General features: G+C 46.5%; 2 protein-coding genes across 7 annotated transcripts in view; both read right to left on the reverse strand.

The window, feature by feature from the left end:
- elmo1 (engulfment and cell motility 1 (ced-12 homolog, C. elegans)) overlaps window positions 1–18,470 on the reverse strand; it is a 74,982-nt gene extending 56,512 nt beyond the window's left edge. For 4 of the 6 annotated variants that reach the window (XM_037473920.2, XM_037473918.2, XM_037473919.2 and 1 more), the window contains exon 1: window positions 18,290–18,470. The gene's annotated coding sequence lies outside the window, so the exon portion shown is untranslated. Of the gene's footprint in view, window positions 1–757; window positions 943–16,300; window positions 16,321–18,289 lie in introns of those variants that run through there. The other 2 variants (XM_062558701.1, XM_037473916.2) reach the window with 2 other exon arrangements.
- A 2,585-nt stretch (window positions 18,471–21,055) lies between these two features.
- Window positions 21,056–25,109, reverse strand: rp9 (RP9 pre-mRNA splicing factor). Its single transcript, XM_037474996.2, has 6 exons — window positions 24,772–25,109; window positions 24,530–24,560; window positions 24,328–24,457; window positions 23,101–23,192; window positions 22,614–22,675; window positions 21,056–21,877 (listed from the first exon to the last, which is right to left on the reverse strand). The coding sequence occupies exons 1-6, from the start codon at window positions 24,915–24,917 to the stop codon at window positions 21,697–21,699; spliced, it is 642 nt and encodes a 213-aa protein (XP_037330893.1). The 5' UTR covers window positions 24,918–25,109; the 3' UTR covers window positions 21,056–21,696.
- Between the last annotated feature and the right edge of the window lie 427 nt (window positions 25,110–25,536).

Below are 25,536 nucleotides of genomic sequence, written 5' to 3' on the forward strand. Positions count from 1 at the left end.
TGCAGCCGACCAACCGACCTCACGCAAAGAGGACGCAGCGTGACCCTGGCTGCACACAGCCGAATCTCCTGCATGTGTATGTAGAAACATGAATCTGTACCCACACACACACACACACACACACACACACACACACAGGCGAGAAAACATGCTCAGCGTGGGGCTGAATGCGGGGAAAGGCTTAGCCCAAATGGTGCGGCGTTTAGGAGGGCAAGCCAGACAATGTGAGGTAAACAAGTGAGTCAGAAACAATTAGGAGGTACTTTGGACGGTATCCTGCACTCCCAGATAATCAAAACACTGCGAGGGATTCCAAAGACCGGGAGACACTTTCCAGAGGAGAAGGCAGATAGAGAGCAAAACAAGCCCTGTAGGCACAAAACTCGATCACAATGCAGCAGGTGTATCTGTATTCTCTCTCTTTCCATAAACAATACATTATTGACACCACATTTCCATGTTCCCCTAAACCGTGAGGCCAGAACGCTCAACCGTCTGAAAACACATCCGTTCTTTGGCGTTTCCGTTCCACTGGCAGACATATACAGTTTGCACCGAGACGTACGCTTCTCCACACTGCACACAACGTCTAACCCGCGCTCGTGCCCACTGGAAACCCGCTGGGGAGGAGGCAGGAGAGTGAACGGAGCCGCACCCTGAGGCCTACTGTATCCTGTGTGCAGCGTGAAGGAAGTGTAAAAAAAAAAAAAAAAAAGAAAGAAAGAAGACAAAACACAGTGAACGCGAGCGGACTCACCCGGAAAACTTGACAAGCGACAGGCCCGCTAACCAACCCACGTCTTCTGCAAAATACTGCTTGGAGCGCAGGGGGAGAAGGCGACCCTTTCCTTTAATCAGCTTTAGTCAGAGTGTCTGCCCCCCCCGAGTGAAGTGCCCTCAGCATCATGAGCCGCTCACCTCGGTTCGTGCAGTGCGTCGCCGCGGGCGAACCAGAGTGCTGCGAGAGACAGAAGGAGGAAGTAGGCGTTTGTCGAGATAAGAGGAAGCGGGTTTGTCGAACGAAAGAAGCGGCAAAAGTTCCAGATGAAATGGCAGCGAGTAAGAGAGGCCTCTGGTCTAATCCGCAGGTGAAGAAAGAAACTGTGCACTCCTCCTCCAGTGCACTGCTGTGAGAATAAACAACTGGAGCCTTCGCATTGGACACAGAACTATAATGTCTAATACACTACAAACAAAAGATATAGACCGTGTTGGGGCGGATTACCCAGATTCCAACTGAACAGTGAAAAAGTACAGTTTCCAAAACAAAACAAAAAATACTTTTCTAAATATGAATTTAAGACCGAAAAATAACTGGAGTTGGGCTGGATCTGCTAAGCAGATGATGGCAAGCTACAGTGTCAATTAGTGCGCTTTAGAGCTGCCCGCAGGTGGATTTAGGTGCTTTTGGAGGGGGCACGGAACCAGTTTCTATTTCCAGACTAGTTAAGCAAATCGGCTGCCGGCTGTCGCATTCATTTTCAGAAACGTGAGGGTAAATGTTCAACCACAGCTTTACCCCCAAAACTAAAAGGCCACAGAGCAGGTGACGGCCACCAACGCCACGCACGCTTTCACTTCTCCTCAAACGCCACTGATGCAACAGGCAGTCAGAACAGTCCCAAACAAGCGCCAACAGCCGGTCGGTTTACACACGCTCACAAGCGACCACGAGCTGAGAGGCGAGGTGCTCAGATGAAACATTTACTGTATTCGAAGGAGGGTCAATGACATCTTCACTTCAGAGTGGCAGCTTAACAGACCATCTGTGCAAGAGTCACACAAAAGCAGATGTTTACGCCACGCATGCCGAGGTCAGCCATGGTCTCATAAAAGCATGCATACAAAGAGTCAAGCGTTGGACTAAATTAACATTTCAACATAGCAAGACAAGCGATCTAAGCGAATAGAAACCCAAGCCGTTGGTTGGCACTCAACAAAGCAACCGTGGTTCATAGAGATCGGAGGAAGTGAAGAAAAAAAAAATGTTAAGGACCTTTTCCACAAAGGATTTTTTTGCAGAACAGCGAGCAATATTCTCTTGTGATTTACACCAACTGTCCGTCAGGGAAGATTAAACCGTGAGGCCCTGCTGAGTCAGAGCTCTCGCTGGGGACTCTGCTGCTCCCCCCCCCCCCCCCCCCCGTCAGAGGCTTCAATTATCTGTCCAAACCATCTCCGCTGTGCTCGGTCCCCCCCGACAGACACGTCCAGGAAGCCGCTCGGGTTCATGAGGTCAAACTTCCCTTCCCTCGTAATGACGGCTTGTGTAAGAAACCCTGTATTTTCATCCCCTCACCTCATCAGAGCCATCGCCCCGCCTGCCACACTTTGGATTCATAGCCAGACTGTTTGTACGACTATACAGCAGGGCAGCGCAGTATTGTGAGATGTTTCTACATGACGTCACTAATGGTGTCTACCAAGAGCAGCAATTAGAAAGTTAGAGCTGCGGATTGAGCTTTTAGCAGCCAGCTTCAAAGGCTCCATGTGATAAGTGGTTGGTTTATCATGATCAGCTGCTTTATTTCCAGACACACACACATCCATATGACTCTGTTTACATGGAATGTCATTCTGGTTCATGTTATTCTGATTTCATAAACGGCAGAGCTGAATGATCTATTTTTTTTTTGTTTGGGAAGATTGCCGTTGACCCGACTGACTCGTCTGGTTGCTGATCCAATCAGGAGCTATTCAGCCGTAGTATGCGCGGAGGGTTGTGTTGAAGCAGGACTTTAAAGACAGATGAGACATAATTACTGCTAGCACACACAAAGGCTTAAGTTTGTGAAAATATGATATTACGGACTAGCAAAACAGGGAATCGTACATGCCGGTCTAGCAGTGATTTAGAGGCAATTGTTTTATTTACAAGGCAAGTAAAAGATTAAATTAGAACCGCAGTAGAACAATGCATTCTACAAAGGCAAATATCTATTCACATTGCCCAATATAAAAACTCTGCCTCAGGGGATTCACAATCTGCATCATTTGACACCTTGTCCTTTTCAACCCCCGCTGCAGATAAAGAAATGCCAACTTTTTCTTTAGCAGGGTAAAAATGGAAGAAAACTCAGGCAGAGCAATGAAGGGTGGATCCCTCTCTCGTGCTGAAAAGACCCGTATTGTGATCACATAGGACGACGTGTCCAGGAGGATATAAAAAAGCTCACTGTGGAGTTTAAAAGCACCAAATCATTGTTGTCGTTTTAAAACCTCAAAAACGTTGTATATTTTTGGGCCCTTTTGGACAATTAGTTTTAGTAGTCGTTTGATTGCATTGGATGAAAAGATCAATCCGCCTCAATACTTTAACACATAAAGCTACAAGAAAGACAGGAGGAGCCAACTAGCCTGCCTTTAAGATGGTTGTTGTACTGTCCAAAAGAGACTCATCAGTCAACCCTGCATCTGACAGCTGCTCGCATAGGTGTCAGAAACGTATGGAGATTATGGTTTGTTCCTTTTTCAGAGCCCATCTTATTCGTTTTCTTTCATATTTTACAAACATGAATTGAATGTGCACATTCCCACAGAGCTTGCAGAGGAGGTTGTCGGGAAAATACAAATCCACAACACCTCAGGAGGATCATCTATAATTTAAAAACCCTTCCGAATGTATTCCACTTGAAGATGGGCAGCATGCTTTACTAACTCCATTAGTTATGATCCATGCATTTGAACATACAGCGTTAAAAATGTTTACCACGCACAGGCAGCTGGAACACATTTCACCTTCCAAACGGCACATGGCCTCGCTAAACGACACCTCACGAGTAGGTGTGTGATCACACAATGTGCTTCTTCCCCAAAACAACAACAGCAGCTCAACGGCAAACATCTCATTTGGCCTTGATCCCGAAAAACAACTTAGCAGCTAGCCAGAGGCAGTTAACATATGCCGCCTGTTCCCTCTGTCCAAATGAAATAAGAAGAGCCACTTGCTACTTAGAGGACACTGCAGAGAGACAGACTTCCTGCTTGGATGTCTGTGAAGGCGGGGGGAGAGGGGCTCTGAAATGGGTTTACCTTTAATGTAATTATCATAGGCCACAAACAGCAGAAGATCTCTTTATCAAGTTGCAGTTTGGAGTCCAGATCAACGTCAACGAAAATCCTTGTGTCTGGTCTGCAAACCATCAACATGCAGACAATTAGTACATTTTTCCATAGGTATTACATGTTCATGGCATAATACATCATTTTCAGAAATAAAGAAATAAAGTCCAAATCAGACCTTTCAGAGTCAACGGCCACCAAGGTGTCAAGACCCGTTAGCTACATTTAATTGGACCGAACACTCCTGCGTCTACTACGCAACTGCATGAAAAGTCGAGTCTCACTGCCCACGTGTCCGCGTGCAACCCATCCTCTCATCATCCCCTGGGATACTTTAGAAGTGTAATAGTCGGAGCTTTCAGGCTAATGTGCTGCTGACTCCCTGCTCCTCTCAGGGTAGAGTTACATCACACAGGTTCAGGGAACTAAACCCGCATGGCATAAAGGAGGCGACTAACAAAAAGAAAGCCCACCCTGATTGCGCTGCTGCGATTATTGCGTTTGTGTCATCGCTGAGCGTTACATAGAAGATAGAACTCATCTAAATATGAAGCTAGCTTGACCGTTAGCTTAGCATAGCATAAATAATGCAAATGGGGAACGAGCTAACCGAGGATCCATCCATCCATTCTTATACGCTTTAAATACCAACTAATTTGCAAGTTTCTACACCACAATTTATTAATCTAACAACCTCTTACCGGCTAGTTGGATCTAGTTAGTTTTGGACAAAGCCCAGCTAGCAGTTCCTGTGCTAAACTGGGCTACGCTGACCGTCTGATGGCTACGGTCAGAAGGTATTAATATTCTCATCTAACCTCTGCTAGAAACAGAATAATCTTACTTCCCAAAACAACCAACTATGTAAGTAATATATGGGAATAATATTACAATGCATTATTATTACATGAACAGAAAGTTACACCATCACAACAAAGTGGTCATGGTAGATCTGAAATTCAGTGAATAGTACTGATGAACATGTTTGGCGGCCATGTGCCATTATCCCATTAACAGCATGACTGATGAATAAATCGGAATTTGTATTCTAATGGATTGAGTGTTTTTACCACATCCAACAACAGATTTATGGATACTGATAAGTGAGCATGCAAACATGGTGACACATTGCTCCCAAAATCAGGTTCACCACTGCTCCCGGATCAATCAACATGTGATATTTTTGGATATTTGAGTGCTCACGAAACATTACCTCTAAAAATAAAAATACACCTGTGTGTACATTTTAATCCTCTGTACTTGCAGCTTGTGTATTCAAGAGTGTTATGTAAGGCGACGATTCCACGTGTTGTTTTTCCCTTTTAGTGCCTCGCTAACAGAAACACAATAGGCTATGTGCCGTGTTCAAGCACAATCTCCTTTCTATTTAGGTTTAAAAATAACTAGTCCTCCCCCATTACACAACTCAATATCAGTAAGCATCAAGGTTGCCGATAAGAGCTTAAAAACAGAAAAGAGGAAAAAAATTAGGTGTTTGGCCTGAAAGCCTTTTCACTGCCAGTAGGGAAAAGAAAAGTGTGTGTGTGTGTGTGCGAGTCTGTTTGTGAGTGTGTGAGAGTCACTGACAGTGTGACCTTCTGCTCTCAGGCGTCTCAGCCCCATTCAAGGCAGCCTAACCAGGTCAAACACTCACTCCCCACAGTCACAGTGTAGTTTGATCCCTGTCTTGAATCCTAAAATGAATCTCGAGTTTCTTCCAAACTGATGGATATAAAAAAGATTGAGTTACGAAAATACTGCCGGGTAATTAACCATAACTAGCTAGTTGCAATAACTACCATTGCAACTAGGGAGATTTTTAAAAATATTGTTGGACTAAGCTGTGCTGTGAGCAATCAATGCACCATATTATGTACAGCATATAGTTGCATCAGCAAAAAGACATTATTTTGTATTTTAGTTGTAATCGTGCTGTGGTGGAAAATAACTTTGATACAAATACTACTGCTGTCATCATCGAAGACGCCTCACCATAAGCTTCCTCCATTCGGCTTCTCAACCACTCGTCCGCTCTGATCTTCACCAGAAGCCTTTTATGGAGCACAGTTGAAATGATCAGGCCGATAACAGTGATCTATAAACCTTAAATTACCTCATTTAGCGATGTGGGTTTGGGAGATAAAAATGTCTTGTCTATGATATGTGCGCCCACAGAAGGATCCACAGTCGCTGGTCTGGCTGCAGGCCCTCTGGGGGTCTTTGGTGTAATCAACTTACATAGCCAGACCATTAGGGGAAGCTGGAAAGAAGAGCCTGATGCCCAAAGGAACAGACTAGAATGTGTCATCATGACACTAAAAAAACAAAAACGGGAGCGTTTTTCAAGCCAAGCACCATGCATACTAGAGGAGGAGGGGATTTAACCAAATGTTTATTGTAGTATAAATTGACTTCAATAGCGACACTGGTGCTATTAAAGTGTTTCATAATAGATGTCTTTCTTAAAATGATAACTGACTGAAAATCTCATGGTCTTTCAGAGAACAACAATGCTTCGGGCTGGCATTTCCAACAGTGTAGTATGTGTAGCTCATAGATTGGTGCTTTCATATCGGTGGCCGAGCAAAGATAACCAAATGATATATCAAAAAAATAACTTTAAATGTAGTGACAATCTGAACTCTTATATTCCCAAATCAATTATCTTCTTCTTATTATTATTATCTTAAAACTAAACCATAGTACCATCTTATCCATAATACCAGATGAAGCTGGAGGAGCATTAATGAAGACATTGTTACTTTTGGTTCTCTTTTCCTTCTTTGTTGTCTAAGCAATCATGAATTTCAAAAGGAGTGCTGAAAACTGACGCCAGCTCAAACAAACACAAGAGTGCGCCTTTCTTTGCGATACACAACAGTTTGTAAAGTACGAAAACACACCACATCAAAGAGCAATTCTTCAAAAGCAGAAGAGTTGGGAGTGGGGGGGGGGGGGGGGGGGGGGTTCACCCTTCATGGAACAAGCCCAACTGAAAAATGTCACCCGACCTCTCACGTATATTTTGTGTGTGAGTAAGAATGTGTGGAAGGGACAGGGACCACACAAAACCCTGCCAGGTCACGTGATCGAGGCGGGAATGAACGGGGCTTTTTGGTTGGTGGGAAAGTGATGTCATGGAAACAGGTCTATAGTCCCATTGTCTAACCGTGAAGCCTGTTTTTGTGTGTGTGTGTGTGTGTGTGTGCGCTGCAGGGGGCGGAAGGAGTTGAAGCATCAGGAGGGACCAGCGCTGCATTCTTCATTCACAAGCAGAAAAACGCCTCCATCATAAAGTGACCTTGACTACTCCACCAGAACAGTGGGCCCATCATTATTCCAAGTGGGGGCATTTCAGAAAAGGCAAAAGTGCCTTTTGTCTATAAAGACCCTGAGAGTGCATGTTACGAAGCCCTCATTAGATATTTAGACAACAAGTTACGACCAGCTGCAGTTCCCACATTGTGGAACTACTCAAACTGCATTACTGCGGGGAAAATCAATAGCTCCCCTCCAGCTCAGCGTCGTAATGGCACGTTTTACCAGCACATACTAGTCCGGCTCAGACCAAAACCTTTGCGGGAAAAAAAAAAAAGCAGCGGTTGGAAAGTGAAATTACTTTACCCTGTGGAGTAAAAAGAGTAATTGTCCTTAAAATCCACTAATTTACTCTGTTCAACTGGCCTCCACCTTTCATTTCAGCAGGGTCAAAAACCAGTGTCTTTCAATTTGGCCAAGAGTGTGGAAATACTTTTTTTTTTTTAAAGGGCTGCAATCACACTTCCTCAAAAATGCTAAAATTACACGGCAGACAACAGGCGGGCAAAAGAACCAGGCAAAAGGTTCTAATGGAAGAGATGCTTACACCATCACAAATGTAGACACGGGCAATAGACAGAAGACCAAAAACTCCCCTCTGCCTCCCGGCTTCTTAATCCAAAAACACTGAAAGCTCATCCCAGCCAACTGTGTACAGGGAAACATACCCAGCTCTCGAGGGACCTTCGGCCCCGTAACCGGATTACGACTGTTCACGAGTATGATAACAAATGGCACATCTCTTGTTTGCTAATTCAGAACCAAACGGGCAGGTGCGTTGGGACGTTACTGGCCCACACACCCACGAAACGAGCAGAGCGCTCTGCCGGCCCGGCGTGAGCTGGGTGGAAGTCCCAGGAATAGAGCAGCGAGGATTACGCAACAACAATACTGTGGCTAAAGGCTTAGTTTCACTCAATTTAAAAAAAGAAAGGGGAACTTTTCCAAGTGCAGCAATTCCTGTAAGCGTGGAGCTTCATATGCCATGGTGCCACTCTGGGTACAAACACGTCTCTTTTGGATGAACAAAATGTATGGATGGATTGTAACGAGGTTGAAAAAGCTCAAGTCTAATCATCATCGTGTTCGAGTTCAACTTAAACTTCCCGTTTAGTTAATATCACATGTTCATACACTTCTTAAACAGTTTGCAAACAGTTTTTTTCCCCCATAAAGGAATTCTGTTGCATGGTGAAGTTTGAATTAGGCAAATGGACAGCTTTGTAAAAGACACAATGACTGCTGAACAAACAGTTACAAGATACAGAGGGTAGAGTGTGTTACAAAGTTGTCTTAGTGAGCTAAAGGGCTGCTTTGTGACATTAAAGGGGCTTAACCCTGCTCACAGTGCTGGAAGGGCCGGCTCCGTCAGGTTCAACGGGAGGTTTAGGATTGGGCAATGACGGGTCAGGGAATTTCCACAGCAAATGATCGCTGTGCCACCAAGGCCAGTCTTTCATTCTGTCCAGCGTTTTAGATCAACACACACACACACACACAATGTTCTATCAGGGAAAGCTGTACACACTGGACGCTGGTGGGTCTTCTGCTACCAACATTTCCAACAAAACTCCAATAAACCCAAAGTTCACAATACTTTTCGTGCCGTGCTGCAGGCCTTTTAGCAATTGGACATAAAGTTGGGATTTAATTTGAACAAAGATCAATACTTTCATGAAAAATAAACAAATTTTTTCAAAAGTTTGGCCTGTGTGACACGCATACATGTTGCAAATGAACCCCCCCCCCCTTAAGAAGTTATCTGAAAATCAATGTTTGCTCTGAAATTTGCTGCCTAGCCCCCGGGTCTCCCTGTTCCACCAGGCAACTCGTTACAGTACGTGGCACTTGTGCACAATGGATTATTTGGTCTGCTGGGAGCTCCTGCTGCAGTGTTGAACACGCCATGTACATCTCTTAATGGCAACACGGTCTCCACTTAGCTCAGAGGATTACCATCGCCGCTGAGGCATGTAATAACCAAAAGGTCATCATCATAACCCAACAAACCATAATCCGCCGCTGCCTCTTTAATGGCCTTTAAAGTGTGTCAGGGCTCGAACCACAGCACCAGTCACATTTTTAATGAACATCCCCTTCTCCAAAGTACCCGCCTGCCAGTCGGCACCGGCTTTGAATGTCATGTCACTCAATCCCCTGTTGGTTTGTGCCAGCCTAGATCGAGATGTGCGAAACCCTGAGAACATTTGGGATTGATCTGGCTATTTTTACATGTCCTACTTGAAGCAAATGGTTCAGATACTCACAGGAAGAAGCCAGGAGCTGAAAAGGCTCATTGAACTCTTGACGGAACAAAAAAAAATGGAAAGCTAAATGGTGGTAAGAGAGTGGCCACTTTAGTATAGAGGTTTCAAAGAGAAAAAATAAAAAAGTAGGAACGAATAAGTGGAATACACCTTCTACCCATTGAACTATACCTGTACTAAGGTACATGCAGAGAAAGGCAAATGCCCATTTGGACACGCAACAGACCGGCTTAATAAAAGCAGAGTGCGGCGTCTCGAGCGGCATGGCTCCTTGATAGACTCGACGCACACAGCGGCAGCGGCGCGTCCTCCAGAAGGACCACTGCGCTCATACTCCAGCACGGCAAAAAATTACTCCTCTTATTAAACCATAACTCGGGAGAGAACACAGGCCCTCAACAACACTCATTACCTAAGCATATCGCGCACAAGCTACTGTTCAATTTTTGCCGGCGCTACAATTATGTTCGCAGTGATGACTATCATCTCAAGTGCAACAAGGGCTCCACCGCTGCCCTGACATTATGGAGGATGGTTATGGGCCAGCTTGTGGAAATATCCCACAGACATTGCCTGCTCTCCACGGCATAGAAACACACACACAGACACAGGAGAGTTTGTGTAATGCTAGACTGTGTATCTTGTCTAGGTGCTGTGAAAGAATTCAGTCCTCACAGATCAGCCATCTACTCGCTGCGACTGGCACAACTGCGCGGGAACAAAGGAGTCAGTGTGGCTGTCACACTCGCTCCTCGTTACACTCACCCTTTGCTCTGCCAGCTGTCCTCCCTCCCCCCCCCCCCCCCCCTCCCACACCACACCTTCCCAGCTGTGGCCATACATCAAGTGACCCTTAATTCCACACACGCAAATCCCACCCAGTGCCGCCGCACATGTCTCGGGTGGCTCCAGGACCTGGACTCAGCTCGCCGCTGGGTGCTCTTTGCAGTGCCCGCAGTGTTAAGAGGCACAATGTTATTCATCCCCCAGCAGCCATCAGGACCACGCCAGTGCACGCAGCCACAACACAAGAGCTCATGCCTTCTTCAAATAACAAACCTAAATATTCTGCGTTATCCCGTCTCCCAGGGCACTGTCTGGCAGATTCTTGTTATTGTTCTTTTGCTCGTTATTGTCTTTTGCGACTTTTTGCCCAACCTACACTTCATGCATACCACACCCTTTCACCACAACACCCCCCCCCCTCCCTGCTCTCTGACAGATGCCCAATCGTTGGGCTCACCCATTAATTTGCTAACCTCTAAACGCTACCCTCAGCCTTCCCTATTATTTATTCATCCATCCCGCACGGCGACTTCTCCTTTTCTTTTTAACCATATGCTACACTCCCCTCCCTGTGTTTACCCACTGCCTGCCTGTCTGTCTGCATGTCTGTCTGCCTGCCTGTCTGCCTGCCTGGTCAGTCGCGAGCCAATGCCAGCTCGGCCTCCACCCGAACGGTGCGGTGGCTGGCCGCTGCTCAAGCGCTTTCCATCCGTCCTGTGTGCCCGGCAGAGTTCCTTCTAAGCCACTCGTTGAGGCTTTGCCGGTGGGGGCGCCTCATTATTGTCACATTACAGTAAAACTGTGCTGGGTGAGGGCTTCACTTGAGGTACGGAAGAAAGAAAGAAATGTGGCTGATCTCAGTCTATTTATGGGCCGGGGGGACATGAGTCAACAAACTTTATTTTTGCCTTTTATGGGTTAATTGCAAGTAAATCACATTTATGTGAGAGAGAGAGAGAGAACCAGAGAAAGAGGGGAGAGGGGGGGGGGCATTCCTCAGGCCGGGCTTTTATTACTGTGGGAAAGATGTCATTGGGTGATGTAATTGGTGCATAGCAGCCCCCCCCCCCCCCCAGTACATCTATTCACTGAAAACATGGAAACAGACATCCAACATGACACCCTGTCCTGTAATAAACACCGAAAAACATCAACCACCAGCACCGTTACTTTGGGTTGTGCACGTCTTGACCTCTGTGTCAACAGGAAATGGATTGCGTCACATGCAGCAGTTGACAGTGCGTTGCACTGCTTCCACCTTCAGTTCCGTAGAGGCGTGTTCATTTACTAAAATCTTCTTCTGGATCCTTCTGCCAAGTGCCTTAAGACTGATCCACATCCGGTAGCTGATGTGATTGGTATTTCCTGTGCCTCTCTTCAACAGCACTGTCTGGGCCGTAAAACGGTGCCAGACAATTCGGACGCACACTCAGAAATACATGCGCACATAAAAAATACAAACAGAGAGAGTTAAGCTTCTCCTACAGACAACAAAAGAACAGACACAGCGACAAGCCCCGAAGGCAGAATTAAACCCGGCTAGTCTGCCACTACAATAGGCCTCTTATCGCCATAGAGAGCCAACGCTAAACCCAGCCGGGCTGAGCTCAACCGTGTTATTCTTCAGTTTTTACCCGGAGAATATGATAAGGGCGCAGCACCCTGACAGACAGCCTGACGTGTGGCCGGCGTGGGACGGCCGGGGTGACACGGGTGGTTTGCAGGTGGGGAATCCGCTCAGGCCACAAAAAAAGCAACAGAGCGCGGCGGCGCCGACGATTCTGAGACAACAGAAGCGCTCGTTGACGTTTGGTCTCAGATGGCGGGGATAACCGGTGTCTATAGACGCAACAACGTGGCCGTGAGGAACGACAGGAAGCCAAAACAATGATAAGCGCCAACAGGAGGGAAAACTCAAACTGGAGGTCTGTCTTCACAAAGGAAACCGCGCCTCTTCACTGCGCGGCGTCAATGTTTGCAGAGAGCCAACGGCCTCACGCCTTGTTGCTATTGCTCAGCTCCCAACATCAAGCAGAAATAAAAAGAGACCAACAAACATTTGATCTACTGTTTCTATGCATGTGCGAATGTAGCTTCACGAGTCAGGGAAATTTGGCATCGTGGCCAGGGGGGTGTGGGGTGGGGTGGGGTGGGTTGCATCTCGTTGCCAACAGGGGATGAAAGGCAGCATCGGGGTGCGAGAGTGATTACGGCTCGTTTCTACTGGCTGGTCGGTCGGGAACTCAGCATTATGTTTAAAAAAAAATACATATAAAAGAAAGCGCATACAGTTATTCTGATGGAAAAGCTCCGGTGAGAATATGCAGGTGAAAGATGGAGAGGAGGAGGCTGGGAACGTGACAGCAGGATTGGAAGGCCAGACGAACGGGGATAGATGAAAGAAGGGGGCATCGGCTAGTAAAGTTGTGCAAGGGAGACTTTGAGTGAGAGGACGAGCGAGAGAGAGAGAGAGGAAAGCGTTTGCTTTCCGAATGTCCTTCTGTGTTGTGATTTATTCCGTGACTCAGAGGCAGCCCCCACATAACGCAACACACCTTCAATCCAAGGCTCGCAGCTCCCCAGCCTGAGAGAGAGAGAGAGAGAGAGAGAGAGAGAGAGAGAGAGAGAGAGAGAGAGAGAGAGAGAGAGAGAGAGAGAGAGAGAGAGAGAGAGAGAGAGAGAGAGAGAGAGAGAGAGAGAGAGCTGGTGACCTTGGCTTGTTACGAGAGGCCCTCCGCTCCTCCTCCATATCGTCCCTGGGAAGACACTGCTGCGCCACGTCAAACGCAAGCGGTACAACTTGATCATCTCAGCCTAAACATTAATTATGCAACACGTTTAAATATGTTATTGCGCGCCTCTCTTTAGGCCACCCCGGAGTCTTGCTCGCGAGACGACACTTAAGAACGGAGCGGGCTTGCTGCAAACAAGTGCGGGGCAGAGCGCCTAAAAGGGAGGGTTTGTGGGAAGAAGCTCGCGACACTCAACAATAACACGCACGTCTTTGTTGTGTTTTAGCTGTCCTTTTAGTCCCAGGGAGGAATAAATCTTCTTAATGGAGTCATTTTCGAGCAAAATACATAAATCGAAGCAAATTGAAACTCCATAATCATTGCTTGGACTCTCTCCGCAAAGAGAGAAAAGGAGCTACGGGAAGGCACAATAACAAGGGGGGAAAAGTGCAGGTTGGCAGTGCAAGGTAAAATGAGAAAACAAACAAATTAGTCTGTAGGTTTCTTAGAAAAGGCAATGCAACCCTCCTCCTCCTCCTCCTCCTCCTAACCAACCAGAAAAACAACAGGCCGGTTTTATTCCCGGTCCCTCTCAATGACCCTGCAGTCATCGGTATGGGCTGTCCACTCTCATCACGGGACGGCGCCGTGGACGAGAGCATCCTTGCGTGTGCACCTGTGAGATGCAGCGAGGCAGCATGTGCCTCAAAAGCTCTCACACACACACACACACACACACCTCTTTATCATTATACACAACGTGTGGGCAATACAAAGGGAAATCTAATACCGCAACATTTCTGTACCAAAATATGTCAAAATGGATTATTGTGACAAATTGCAGTGTGGACCAGCGCTGATTTTACTAAAGATTTACACAATGACCTTTTGTGATGAATTAAAATCGGTGATGTGGCTGTAACGATTGGCTGGTGGCAAACAGCTGGAACAGTCTGTTAAGTTCAGAAAAGGACAATTAACTGTTCTTCAGAAAATAAAAAATTTAAATTAGTAAAAGATAACACCCAATATCATATAACCAATTGCAAATATACCATATATGTAAACATTGTAGTGTTCAAACCCAACCAACTGTGCCTCAGAGTTATCAGAGCTCGCTATGGAGCAATGCAACGCTCCATTCACAGCCGCAGTAGCGCCCTTCAGACACATTAACAGACGGTGTGTACCATTGCTTGCGTTCCCATTAATGAGTTTGCATCACTTATGTTATGACGGCCAAATTAACCTGCCAAAAAGCGTTATTTGGATGCGATGATGCGGGTTCCCTTCACCTACCCTTTTGCCTTAATGCAAGAGCAGCGGATGGAACATCCTACTTTGGTTATTCCAGCCTTTTTTCTCCCCCAGCTGCCTATAAACTCAAAAGGTTCGGCTGGATTTGATTTCTTTTCACTGCGAGCGAGCGTTATAAAAGCACAACATAAAAGGCTGCAGGGGACATGACACCTCCTCTCCGCCCTTACAATCTGGTGCACATTATAAGTCAGTGTGAGTTGAACCGTGAGCTAACAGTTCATAAACTTTCCCTGTAGAACACAGTGTGAAAAAGGTATTAATAACACCGCTGCACTTTAGTGAATTGAATACACGGTTTCAATGGCTCATAAATGTATCCCTCTCCACGCCAAATCAGACATCAAACAGAAAACCACCAGGGAGAAAAACTTCCACCAACCAACCAACGGGTCGACGTGGATACCTGAAGTCAAGTGCGCCCTTTTGGAAAACTAGGCCACCTCGATTGACTGACACGCCCTGAAGACACCGCTCATTGAGATGAGGGATTTTTTTAAGAAGGATGCATCGTTCCACCCGACGCAGCATTGACTTGAACACCTGATCATATTTGCCTCAAGAATGTCGAAAGAGGGAAGAGAGAAAAAGAAAAAGAAATGTGTGGAAGGAAGGAATCATGCATTGGATCGATGAACGCGTCGATGCACAGATGGAGCGATGGACACATGACATAAACATACGAGATCATGACCCATAACGACGCACACCACCCACACGGCCGAGAGACACTACGAGCTATAATTAGGCCGCAGAGCACCTGCGTTACGTGAACCCGTTACTTGGAGAGCGGCGCGTGACGCAGCCTCGTGGGGACGCTGACACATCGACGCGGCTCTCTGCAGCGCACGTGCGAACGCGCCATAAATCGTGTGCCGTGTGATGCCGCTGACACAGTCGCACCATCCTCCTACAGCAGCTGCACCCCCCCCACACACACACACACACACACACACAAAAGACTTGAGTCAGTCCTAATCGCTCATGCACCGGGGAGGGGGTCCCCTCGTCCTCCTGGGTCAGTAGGCTACCAAATGCAAAAATAAAAAATGAATAAAAGAAACAAAGAATAGCGCACATTTAGCAGAGCCACAGCTGGAATGCAGCGGGCAGGGCGAGCGGCGGATCCGTTTCTGGGTCATCTGGGGCTGCTTCACGCCGTCAAGCAAAAAAAACCTCACGTGGGGATGCTCCCCACTTAAACTGATTCAAGTTAGTGTTTGGACAACAGAACATATACATTTATAGGACAGGGTGGAAGGTTGGACACACACACCTTCCATCCATTCCGCTTATTTATTAGCTTTTTAGTTATTTCACAGTTGCTTGGCTTTGAATTTCAGCCCGAGGCGACGACCGGGGAAGCCGAGGGGCAGAACATGGCAGGAGCGCCTAGGAGATCTCATCTCTCACCTACGCTCATCTGTCTGGCACCTTGAGCCCCTGCCTGCTGTTTTAATTAGCTTCGTACCGCAGGGAAAAATTATGCAAGGCCACATTTGTCTCTTTTGGAACAGCAAATGGATCCAGCCCTCGAGCTGCTGAAGGACCTGGCGCACAGGTTTGTACCGCTAGCAGGCAACGCCAATACTTCAAATGAAACGTTGGGTTTTTTGTGTGGGTTTTTTTTCTCCTTGAAGCACTGGCACAACAAATAAGACGTGAAGCGGCGGAGAGACGAGTTCGGGCCCTGTTTTCTTTTTGGTGTTACTTCAAAATGTTGCCATCCTCAGCTTTTTCGGGAAAAGAAATGATGAGGGGGGGGAAATGAGTTCATTAAGATGGACGGATAGCGGAGGAGAAAAACAATTTACATACCTCCGTTTCCCCTCGGGGAGCGAGAGAAACCGAGAGAGCGAGGAAGTAGATGGGAGAGTGAGCAGAGAGATGTGGATCTAGAGATGCTAAAAATTGAGAGAAACAGTGCGATGTTACGTGTTAGAAAGGCAAGTGTGAGGGAGTAAGCTAATGAGAAAAAGATAACAAGGACGGAGGGAGGGAGGTCTGAGAGGCAAGAGGAGACGAGGTGAGAGGATGCCAAGCGGTAGGAAGAGTCAAACGGAGCCAATCAGGAATGTGATTGTGATGCAGCGCAATAGGTATTTTCAATTTAATTCAACAAATTCAAACTATTTTAAACTAATCACTGAAGCGCTCAAGTTGAGGCCCATCAGGTTCTTTGGCTTTTAACTGATGTAACGCTCGACATGTGAGTGAGATGTTTAAACCCCGTCGGGGGGGGGGGGGGTAAGAAGAAATATATTTTTCAGTGTAAAGCCAGGCAGCAAGAAATGCAGGTTTGCAATGGCGAATAAAACTTGTTTCTGCATGTTGCATGCAAGTGCATTCCTTTTGACGTGTAGGTCTCTCTGCTGGCTGTAAAAGTGAAATCTAACGCCTCTGGAACGCTTTAGTCCTAAAACCGGACAGCTACCGACCAACGAGACAGAGACACACACACACACACACACGAGGAGGGTCGAGCAATGGGTTCCCAACGTGGGGCCCTTCAAAGGGCCACTGAAGAATAGGGGCAGTTGAAGATCGATCGACACACACATGCGCACACAGCACACACGATTGTCGTGGTGCGGCAGTGGTCGGAGGGCGCGGTGGCTTCGTGAAATTGTGCAAAAGCATTTGGCTGAAGAGAAAAAGCACACAGATCGGAGGCTGCACACGTGAATCCATGCATGACATAGTCATCTCCAAATGATTGATGTGTAGCCCCCCCCGGAGGTTTGGTCAAGTTTATGTTTGTGCTGCTACCAGGAGGAGGGGAAGCATCTTCTCAACCATCTGAAGCCATTTAATCACTTTTCACTATCCATTTTGACTCTTCTGCCTACTCATTTTGGCGTAAACAGACTCAACGGGGGGTGTTACTGCTGCAGAAAATAAATGACTAAAATTCAACATTACATCGATATGTTAATCTCCAAAACACAACACCCTGGATGGTTTTCTTTCCAATTATTTTCTCTGATGACATGTTGAGCTGCTCCCCTGGGGTACCACGATGATGTTCCAATTAAATATTCCTGATCATAGCGTTGGAGTAGAAATTAAAGGGAGCTGAGGGACAAATCTTTTTAGAATGAGGGGGGTCAGAGTCAGGGGGGTTGCATAGCCAATGATGGGGGGGGGGCAACAAAGCAGCAACAAACACAACAACAAACACAGTGAAACAAACAGCGACCCAAACACATGTGCCCGAGGGGGGTCCTTGCTTTGCTTCAAGGGGTTGCAAGGCACTAAAGTTTGGTTAACGCTGCCCCCCCCCCCTGCACGTGAATTGCGGGTTTGCGGCGGAGCCTTGTACACATTTCTCTTTCTTTGCATCAAGTGTACAGCGTGCACTTAAACAAGCCGGGTGGGGGGCAGCATCAGCAAACAGTAGTTGTTATTGTTGTTGTAAAGTACAAACAATGCGCGGTGAAGGATGTTAGCAGCTGTGTGTGCGCGCGTGCGCGTGCGAGCGGAGCTGCGGCGATGCTTTAAATCAGACATGTCAATAGAAACAAGAGCAGCGCCCAAAAAGCCGCTAAAGGCCACTTGACAAAAGTGAAAGACGGGGCCGGGGGGGGAGAGAGAGACATGGACAGGAGACATGAGACATGAAGCACAGTATCGTCTCGTTGAGGCGAAGCGCAGAGAGAAAGAAAAAAAAACAACCCCCCCCCCCCTCCCAAAAAAACACATCGCGAGTCCGCAACATTTAACGCAGGGCGCGAGGGGAAGTGGAGCTAAAACACGCGCTGGACACCGAAACACTCGTGGGGGGGAGCGAAAGCGGCTCTGACCAACCTGCCGAGGCGAAGACACTTCTTCCACCACCGCGCCGATGTCCGGAGTGTGCGTGAGTGTCGTGAACGCGCGTGCGCCGCGTATCCCTCCCGGTGGCGTTTCCTCCCTCTCTGCCGGGTGCGCAGAGATAGCGCGGATGTTCCCCCACTTCCTCCTCTCTTCTTCCGCCGTCTGCTGGCTGAATGGAGGGGCACGAAGAAGCCGCTCGGGTCCGTGGCGCGGTGAGGTCAGGTGACTTCACTCACGGACAAATCACAGTGTGCGCGAGCTCCACGTGTGATTTGCGTTGGCTCGTGGTGTTAGAATTCAAAATGACATGTGAGGGAAGTTAAAACTGAAAACGAGTTTGTTTTTAACTTCCTTGTTTTGTAACTTGATCAGTTTATTTTTGTTTTGAATTGTTTATTATTTTTGTAACCCCTGTCTTCAATTGCATAATTGTTATTGTCTTTATTTGGCTAAAGCAGCATGGTCACACATTTGGACATTCTATTGCCTTCGTTAGACCTAACCGGTTTTAAATAAAACATGAATAGAAGTCTGACACAACTATTAAATATGGCAACATAGAAATACACATAAATAAAATGAGCAGTTCCCAAATGCAATCTGTGGAGTGACAATCGGTTAAATATGTGTTAACTGAGTTAACATACAAGGTCAATTGAAAAATAGCAACATTTTGACTCAACAAAATATGTGTTCTATAATTCCATTCGCATAGAGAGCATACGTTAGCTTTATGAGGGTGGCTAGAGGGAATAACATGACATTTAGGTGTTAAACGGTGCATCCAAGCGCCCCCGGTGGACCAGCCTGGCCTAAGATGTCTCAGCACAAGCAAACTGGAGTGTAGGACGGATATATAATAAATTCCATCTGAAAAAACAAACAAACAAAACAAATGACGGCGCTGTGTCTTTTCTCTCTGCGATTGGTGAAGGGACGAAGTGACTGCCGCCAGTCTTCCTGCCAGAAGGCAAAGGCCAACAGGGACAATGACTTCAATAATTCATGGTTATTGAACGCTGGTCCACACACACACACACACACACACAGAGGACTGTTAGGGGACATGATTATGACCTTCTAATGGTACATTGTGTCTGGAAGCCTTTTCAACTCGGCACAGAATCAGATTCCAATTTGGTTGAATTTCTTTTCTTTTTTTACGGCTCAGGATACAGAAACGTGTCACTGAGCCACATGAGGCCACTTCGCTTTAATTGTCTCAGTGATTACACACTGCGTCTGATACAAAAACCCACAGTGTGTGCTTATCACTAGTAGAAAGTCCTGCGGCCCATCCTTGTCTCCTCCCAGCAGGAGGGGGATTAAAACGGGAGCCCCGTCCCTCCTCAGAAATAACCTGAGCGGGAATCTTTTCTCAGTTTGCTTTTCTCTGTGAAGAACAAGGGGTACGGAACTGTCCTCCCCTAATATTTTAATTTGACTCCATGCATGGGCAGTGAAAGCAAGTAAGCCTGACTCAAAAAACAACAAAAGACAAACGAATTGGTCAATCATTTTAGGAAGGACACTTGATTCCGATTGAGTCTGTTCTCTAACCCCCTTGAGGGTTGCACTGGATCGGAGGGCATAACACCAAGTTCAAATTGGGCATAAATATGTCTAATAAAATCCAAAAATGTAGTTTAGGGAAACTCAGCAAAGACGTGATCATCGTTGAGTTGTAACTTCAGCTTCAGAGACACTTCAGGGCGCTTAGAGAGGATGTGACCTTTGGATCGGAGTCCGCAGTGAGGTGGCTTAAAGGCCGCGTGGTCACTTTACATGTGTCCTCACTTCTCATCCTCTGCACATCTGGAGTGAACATTAGCATAAAAAAGTGACGCCTGGGATCATTATTAATGAGTTAAGTGCAAGTCTCAAAAGACTAAAGAGAGTTCTTCTGCGCATACGTTGAGCCTCTAACTCAATCTTCACATCCAGTCTGGCTCGGCCCTCAATCTGAGCTGTCCCCCGTCCAAGAAGACGGAGTGCTTCAATAAAGACTCTCCGCAGACCAAATTCTCTCCACGTGGCTCGACTCCCTCTGAGCAGCTTGGGACTGAACCTGATCTGGGAGATTCATTGTTCTACTCAGAGAAGTTGTTTTTTTTTTTTTTTTACCCAAGGTTGATTTATCTCACGTTGGTCAAAGCTCCAGGAAAGTGATGCACAAAGCCGCCACGAAAAGAAAATGAAGAAGAGAACAGGAGCGCTCTGGATCGTTGAGTAAAACAATGTCGTTGATGTGATTGTAATTCCTCACAAACACAACATTATACAGCCACGTAATTCCTCCCTGCAGCATCCAAGCTACTCAGAAAGTTTAAGACACAAATCGAAATGGAAATCTAGTTTGCTCGTTCCCCGTAGGTCCGCTGTAATTGTCTCCCAAACGGGGTCATTAGAAAAAGGGAACGTTTCAAGTTCATTTCCACAGGGACTCGCTGCTCATGACAGACTTCCTCAAATGTGGCCTAACGGGCCCGTTTGGCGCGGAGCAGCTACGCTCTTGTTCGAGGAGGCACTCGGAGGTACCCTCGGATTGGCAGCGGGACGAGATCAAAAGGAAAAGCGCAGCTTGGCCTCTGAGGAAGGTCACCGCAGTGCCGAGCGCGTTTTAATGATCGCTCCGCTACGCCCGGAGTTCCACTGCATCGTCTGCAAAAGATTAAATGAAAAAAAAATAGTCTTGTACACATTAAGTCAAAGCCAACATTCTTAACTTGGTGTTTGCAGCCTTCGGTGGGGTAAACATTGGAGAAAGAGTAATCTTTATTCTCAGAATAAGGGCGCACATTCACATACATTCTTTCCCATCTCTGTGGCTTTTTTTTTCTTTCAGAGCAAATAAGCATATTCCAACCTCAAATCATTCCAAATATTTATGTACAGTCACAAGCACTCAAACATTCAAGCCTGTGTGGGAAACAAACTATAACTCTACTAATTTCTGTCTTTCTTTCCACCCCTCTGCATTTAACACTCTGCAATTAAAGTATTTAATGACAGAGAGATGGCGGCGATACAAAAATATGGTGGAAAACACAATCTTTTAACGACATGCCGTATTCGCCGACATGCTATCTCATCGGAGGCCACAAGAGAACATCATCTCGCACAGCAGCGGGCTTGTTTTGTATCACTTAAGATTAATTAGGCATGCAGCTAACGCTTCCTGACACACATATGCACAAACGCAGTTAGGCAGCGGTGCCATATGGCTCCGTGTTGTTCTACGGTCCTGGAGAGCGCTCAGCGGGGGACTTGGTTTGTACCGTGTTACCCAGCAGAGAAAAAGGCTCAAGCGGCTCTTCGGAGAGCCGTTGCCACCGAGGTCGCTCTGCAGGACACACTTCAATCAGTTTACGAGTACATTTAGTACATGTTCATAACACTCAATCCGAGTCCGAGGAGTCTGAGGTCTTGTGCTTTCGTTTCCCTTTCCTCTTTCTGTCTTTCTTCTTTTTATCCTTCCTCTTTTTCCTTTTCTTGCCGCGATGGTGGTCGGCGGAGGAAGAGGAGCTGTCCGAGCTGGAGGAAGTGGTGTCTTGAAGCAACTTCTGCAGCTGTTGGATCCTAGGGACAGGAAGGAGAGGAGAGGCTGATTAGCGCCAAGTAAAGGCGAAGGGCACAGCCGATGCAGCCTCAGACACCGGCTTCACCGAATTCAGATGCAAGTGACTTGCTCATTTTCTACAATTTCATCATAAAAAGTTCTGAAGGACAACCAGTGGCCCCATATGCAATTGAAAAGTAGGCCGGAGCCCGTTATGCCATCGAGCTTCTTCAGAGCTTCAGAGATGAAAGACACACTTGGACGCAGCACAAGTCTGATTGGACATCAGAGCCGGGAGATGAGTTTTCGGGACAGTGTCTCAAATTATGTTACAACAACATCATCATCATCCTCCCCCTCCATATCAATTCTAGGAACAGGAGCCCAATCTTCCAACCTTCTTTTACCAGCCATGGCGTTGTGTCCAAACAAACGTTAATGGAACTTTCCAATCATCGATACTCGATAGATCAAAGTTTGCCTTCGAAAAAGAGAGATGACGCGCAGCATACTATAAACCCTAGTACTGTGTAGACCTGGGGGGGGGGGGGGACACACAACTCAGACTTCGAGGAGCCCCTGGCCCTTAAAAAACCTCTCTGCAATGCGTTTAAAACACACACACGAGCCGGCACGCAGTCTCGGACTCTGCCGGCTGAGGGGAAACTGTCCTTTCAACCCATTCAAGTTTGAAATAAATCCCTCTTATTCATGGAGGTTACAAAAAGGATACAAACAACATGCGAGCAACTGTACCTGGTTTCCTTTTCGTTCCTTTTGTTTTCTCGAATGATGTCGTACATCGGGTCTTCGTGAGCCTGAAAGATCAAAATGCAATTGGTCATGACCTTCCATGAAGAAAAGTCACACCTTGTTAAAAAGAAGGCTTGCTGCTATTGACACTAGATGCAGGAACTAGATCCCAACACATTCCAACCAGCGTCCCGATTCTAGCGTTGCGTCAGCATTTTTTTTAAACCTCCCTGTGACAATATAAAGTATGAAAAATATGACAGAGTTGCACTTATGGTAATCATTGCAGAGGCTGTGCATTCCTGCGGGAGGCGTGCTGGCCACACATTGATCGGTATACACTAAACATGCCGCAGAACTATTACACACATACACAGGTCTGTCTCTTTCACAGCTTCTCAAACTTACCACAAGCCAGCCTACGGACTTTGATGCATTCACTAAACACCTCTGGGTGGGCTCATTGGGTCCAAGCAGCTGACACACTCACCACTCTGAACTGCTCCAGTTTCTGGTTGCCCTTGATGAAGAAGGGACACTCCTTGTCTCCCGTCCTGTGGCCGTAGCGCTTACATCTCCAACCTGTGGCAAAGGAAAGCCAATATAAATATGTGCAGTGGGGGAAAAGAAAACTATTTTTTTCTGGAGTGTAATTTAAACAGTCAAAAAGTATGAACTTTGACTCACCAACCGGCTCATAAAGCTTTAATAAAATGTTTGCCTCGTAAAAGACACCTTCTCAAACAGATCAAAATGTGTGGCATCACTGTCAAACACAGCTGTCATGAATAACTTTGACTGCATCAAATGACTGATCCTAAAGTCTCTGCTCATCCTCTAAGGCTACTCGGGTCCTTAACGGCTTTGCTTACATTTTTTGTGTCCACATCAGTCACTCTGACGGCCCTCGTGTCCTTAAAAACAGGGCGATGTGTTCAGACATTTGCTCACAGGATTAAGCAGGGCGGGCAATGTTGGATTCTGTAGAACCAAAGGCCAATTTGGCCGAAGGAATGAATGGACACTGGAAATAAGAGTCATTGTCTGAACCAAAAGGACAGACGGTAACCTCCACCCACACCATCATTGATCTCTACCCACAAGACAAACAGCAGAGGGGGTGTCGAGTGTTCAGCACAACTATTTTATGTATTTGTCCCCAACACAGAGTGCGGCCCAAACACTGGGGACATTTACTTGTAGCTACAGATCCTGAACTTTGGGTGATGGGACTACTTTCCCCAAGTCTGTCTTCCTGTACTTTTCCGGTTTGTCAAATTCAATGTCACAAACGGTAAACAGGGACACTGTCCCTCTTTCAAACTCTCAAAGCAGAGTTTGATGGTTTGTGGAACAGTGGAAAGTCAAAAGAAAAGCGTCTGGTGGCTTTGAGGCGAGCATGTTACTCGTATGTTTAGAAAATACACGATAAACCTCCAAATGCTTGTTGATTTTACTAAGCCAGTGCTAAAAAATATTCTTCTGCAGGTGCGTTAGACCGAGAAACGACAGATGTTAGAGATGTTGTACAGATGTTAATGGTTGTCACCAGGTTTATGTCCCACTGCGTTCAAAACCATAACCCACACTGGGTCAGAATCAGAATATCAAACAAAGATTTCAATTTCATTTGACAGATCTCCTCCTCTCGTCACTATTCCAGCCCTCCCACACCCCATCCCTCGGTTCCAAACGGAATATGCCGCGGTGAACTCACACTGCATCACCTTCACCTCCTTCCCCAGAGGCATCCACAGCCCCCGGGTGGGAGCCTTGGCCAGGAAGGTCCTGGCTGCTTCATTTCCGGGTTCCGCGGGGATACAGTCCTCCGGCTTGTCCTCGTGCTCCTGCAACGGCCACGTCTGAGCATGACGTTTCTCTGCTCGGCGTGCACTGTGTGTGTGTGTATGTCACGTTACCTTGATGAGTCCCGGTGGAGGTTTCTCATAGCTGCGCGAAGGACAGATAATGCACACGTTAATTTATCACGTGACCGCAGCAGTTATTAAGACGTGCACACACAAAAAGCAAGCGAACGTGAACCGAATTAACGTGAAATATTAGCGTAACGAAAGTTACGAGTGAAGTACTCGAGTTAGTTAACGAGATGAATCAGTAATTCATAAGGTTTTACGCCCTCAGAGACATTAACGTTACTCACAACGTCTCGACGTGTTTCAGCTGCTGGACTTCTTGGTTGAGTTTCTTCGTGTGTGTTTTGAGTTTCTCCAAATCCTGTTTGGAGGACTTGTGCTTCTTGTGTTCGCTTCGCTCGTCCTTCTCTCGTCTTCGCTTTCGGTCCGACATCGCCCCGCTACCGACGACCGGAGAATCATTCACTCACAGAATGATGCCAGCAATTCGGGGTTCATTTAGTTTTTTTTTTTTTTTTTTTTAAACGGTTTGAAGAGCGTCGGCCGAGGTGCTAAGCAGCAGTTAGCTAGCAGACGTCTCCTCTCGGTGGTGCTGGACTTCCTGTGCAGCTGTTAAAGTCCAGCGCCACCCGCAGGGCGCGGGCGGTAATGCGCGAGTCGCCGCTGGACCCATCTGCGGAATGTTCCAACGCGCACGCGCACACTGTTACATTTCATCAATAATTATTTAGTTGTACATTAATCAGGATTAGGCCATTCTCCATCGCTTTAACAGCAGTATGTTTGGCGCTATATTTTGCATACACAATTACTGAGGAATTGCTAACTGAATTATCTGATGATTTCCACAATCTCTCCATTGATTTTTTGGTCAACGGTAGTCATTAAATACAAAGCGTAAAGCATGTATACACAAACTAATACACTGTGATTGAAGCGGTATAGGCACAAGCATAATGGTTATACTATGCTGAATTCTTATTATGTTACCCGATGACATAAAAAATAATTTGCAGTGTCATTTTTGTGTTTATTTTAATATGTAAACACAT

The sequence above is a fragment of the Pungitius pungitius genome, chromosome 17 (genome assembly GCF_949316345.1).
Source record: "Pungitius pungitius chromosome 17, fPunPun2.1, whole genome shotgun sequence".
In the NCBI taxonomy this organism is placed as follows: domain Eukaryota; kingdom Metazoa; phylum Chordata; class Actinopteri; order Perciformes; family Gasterosteidae; genus Pungitius; species Pungitius pungitius.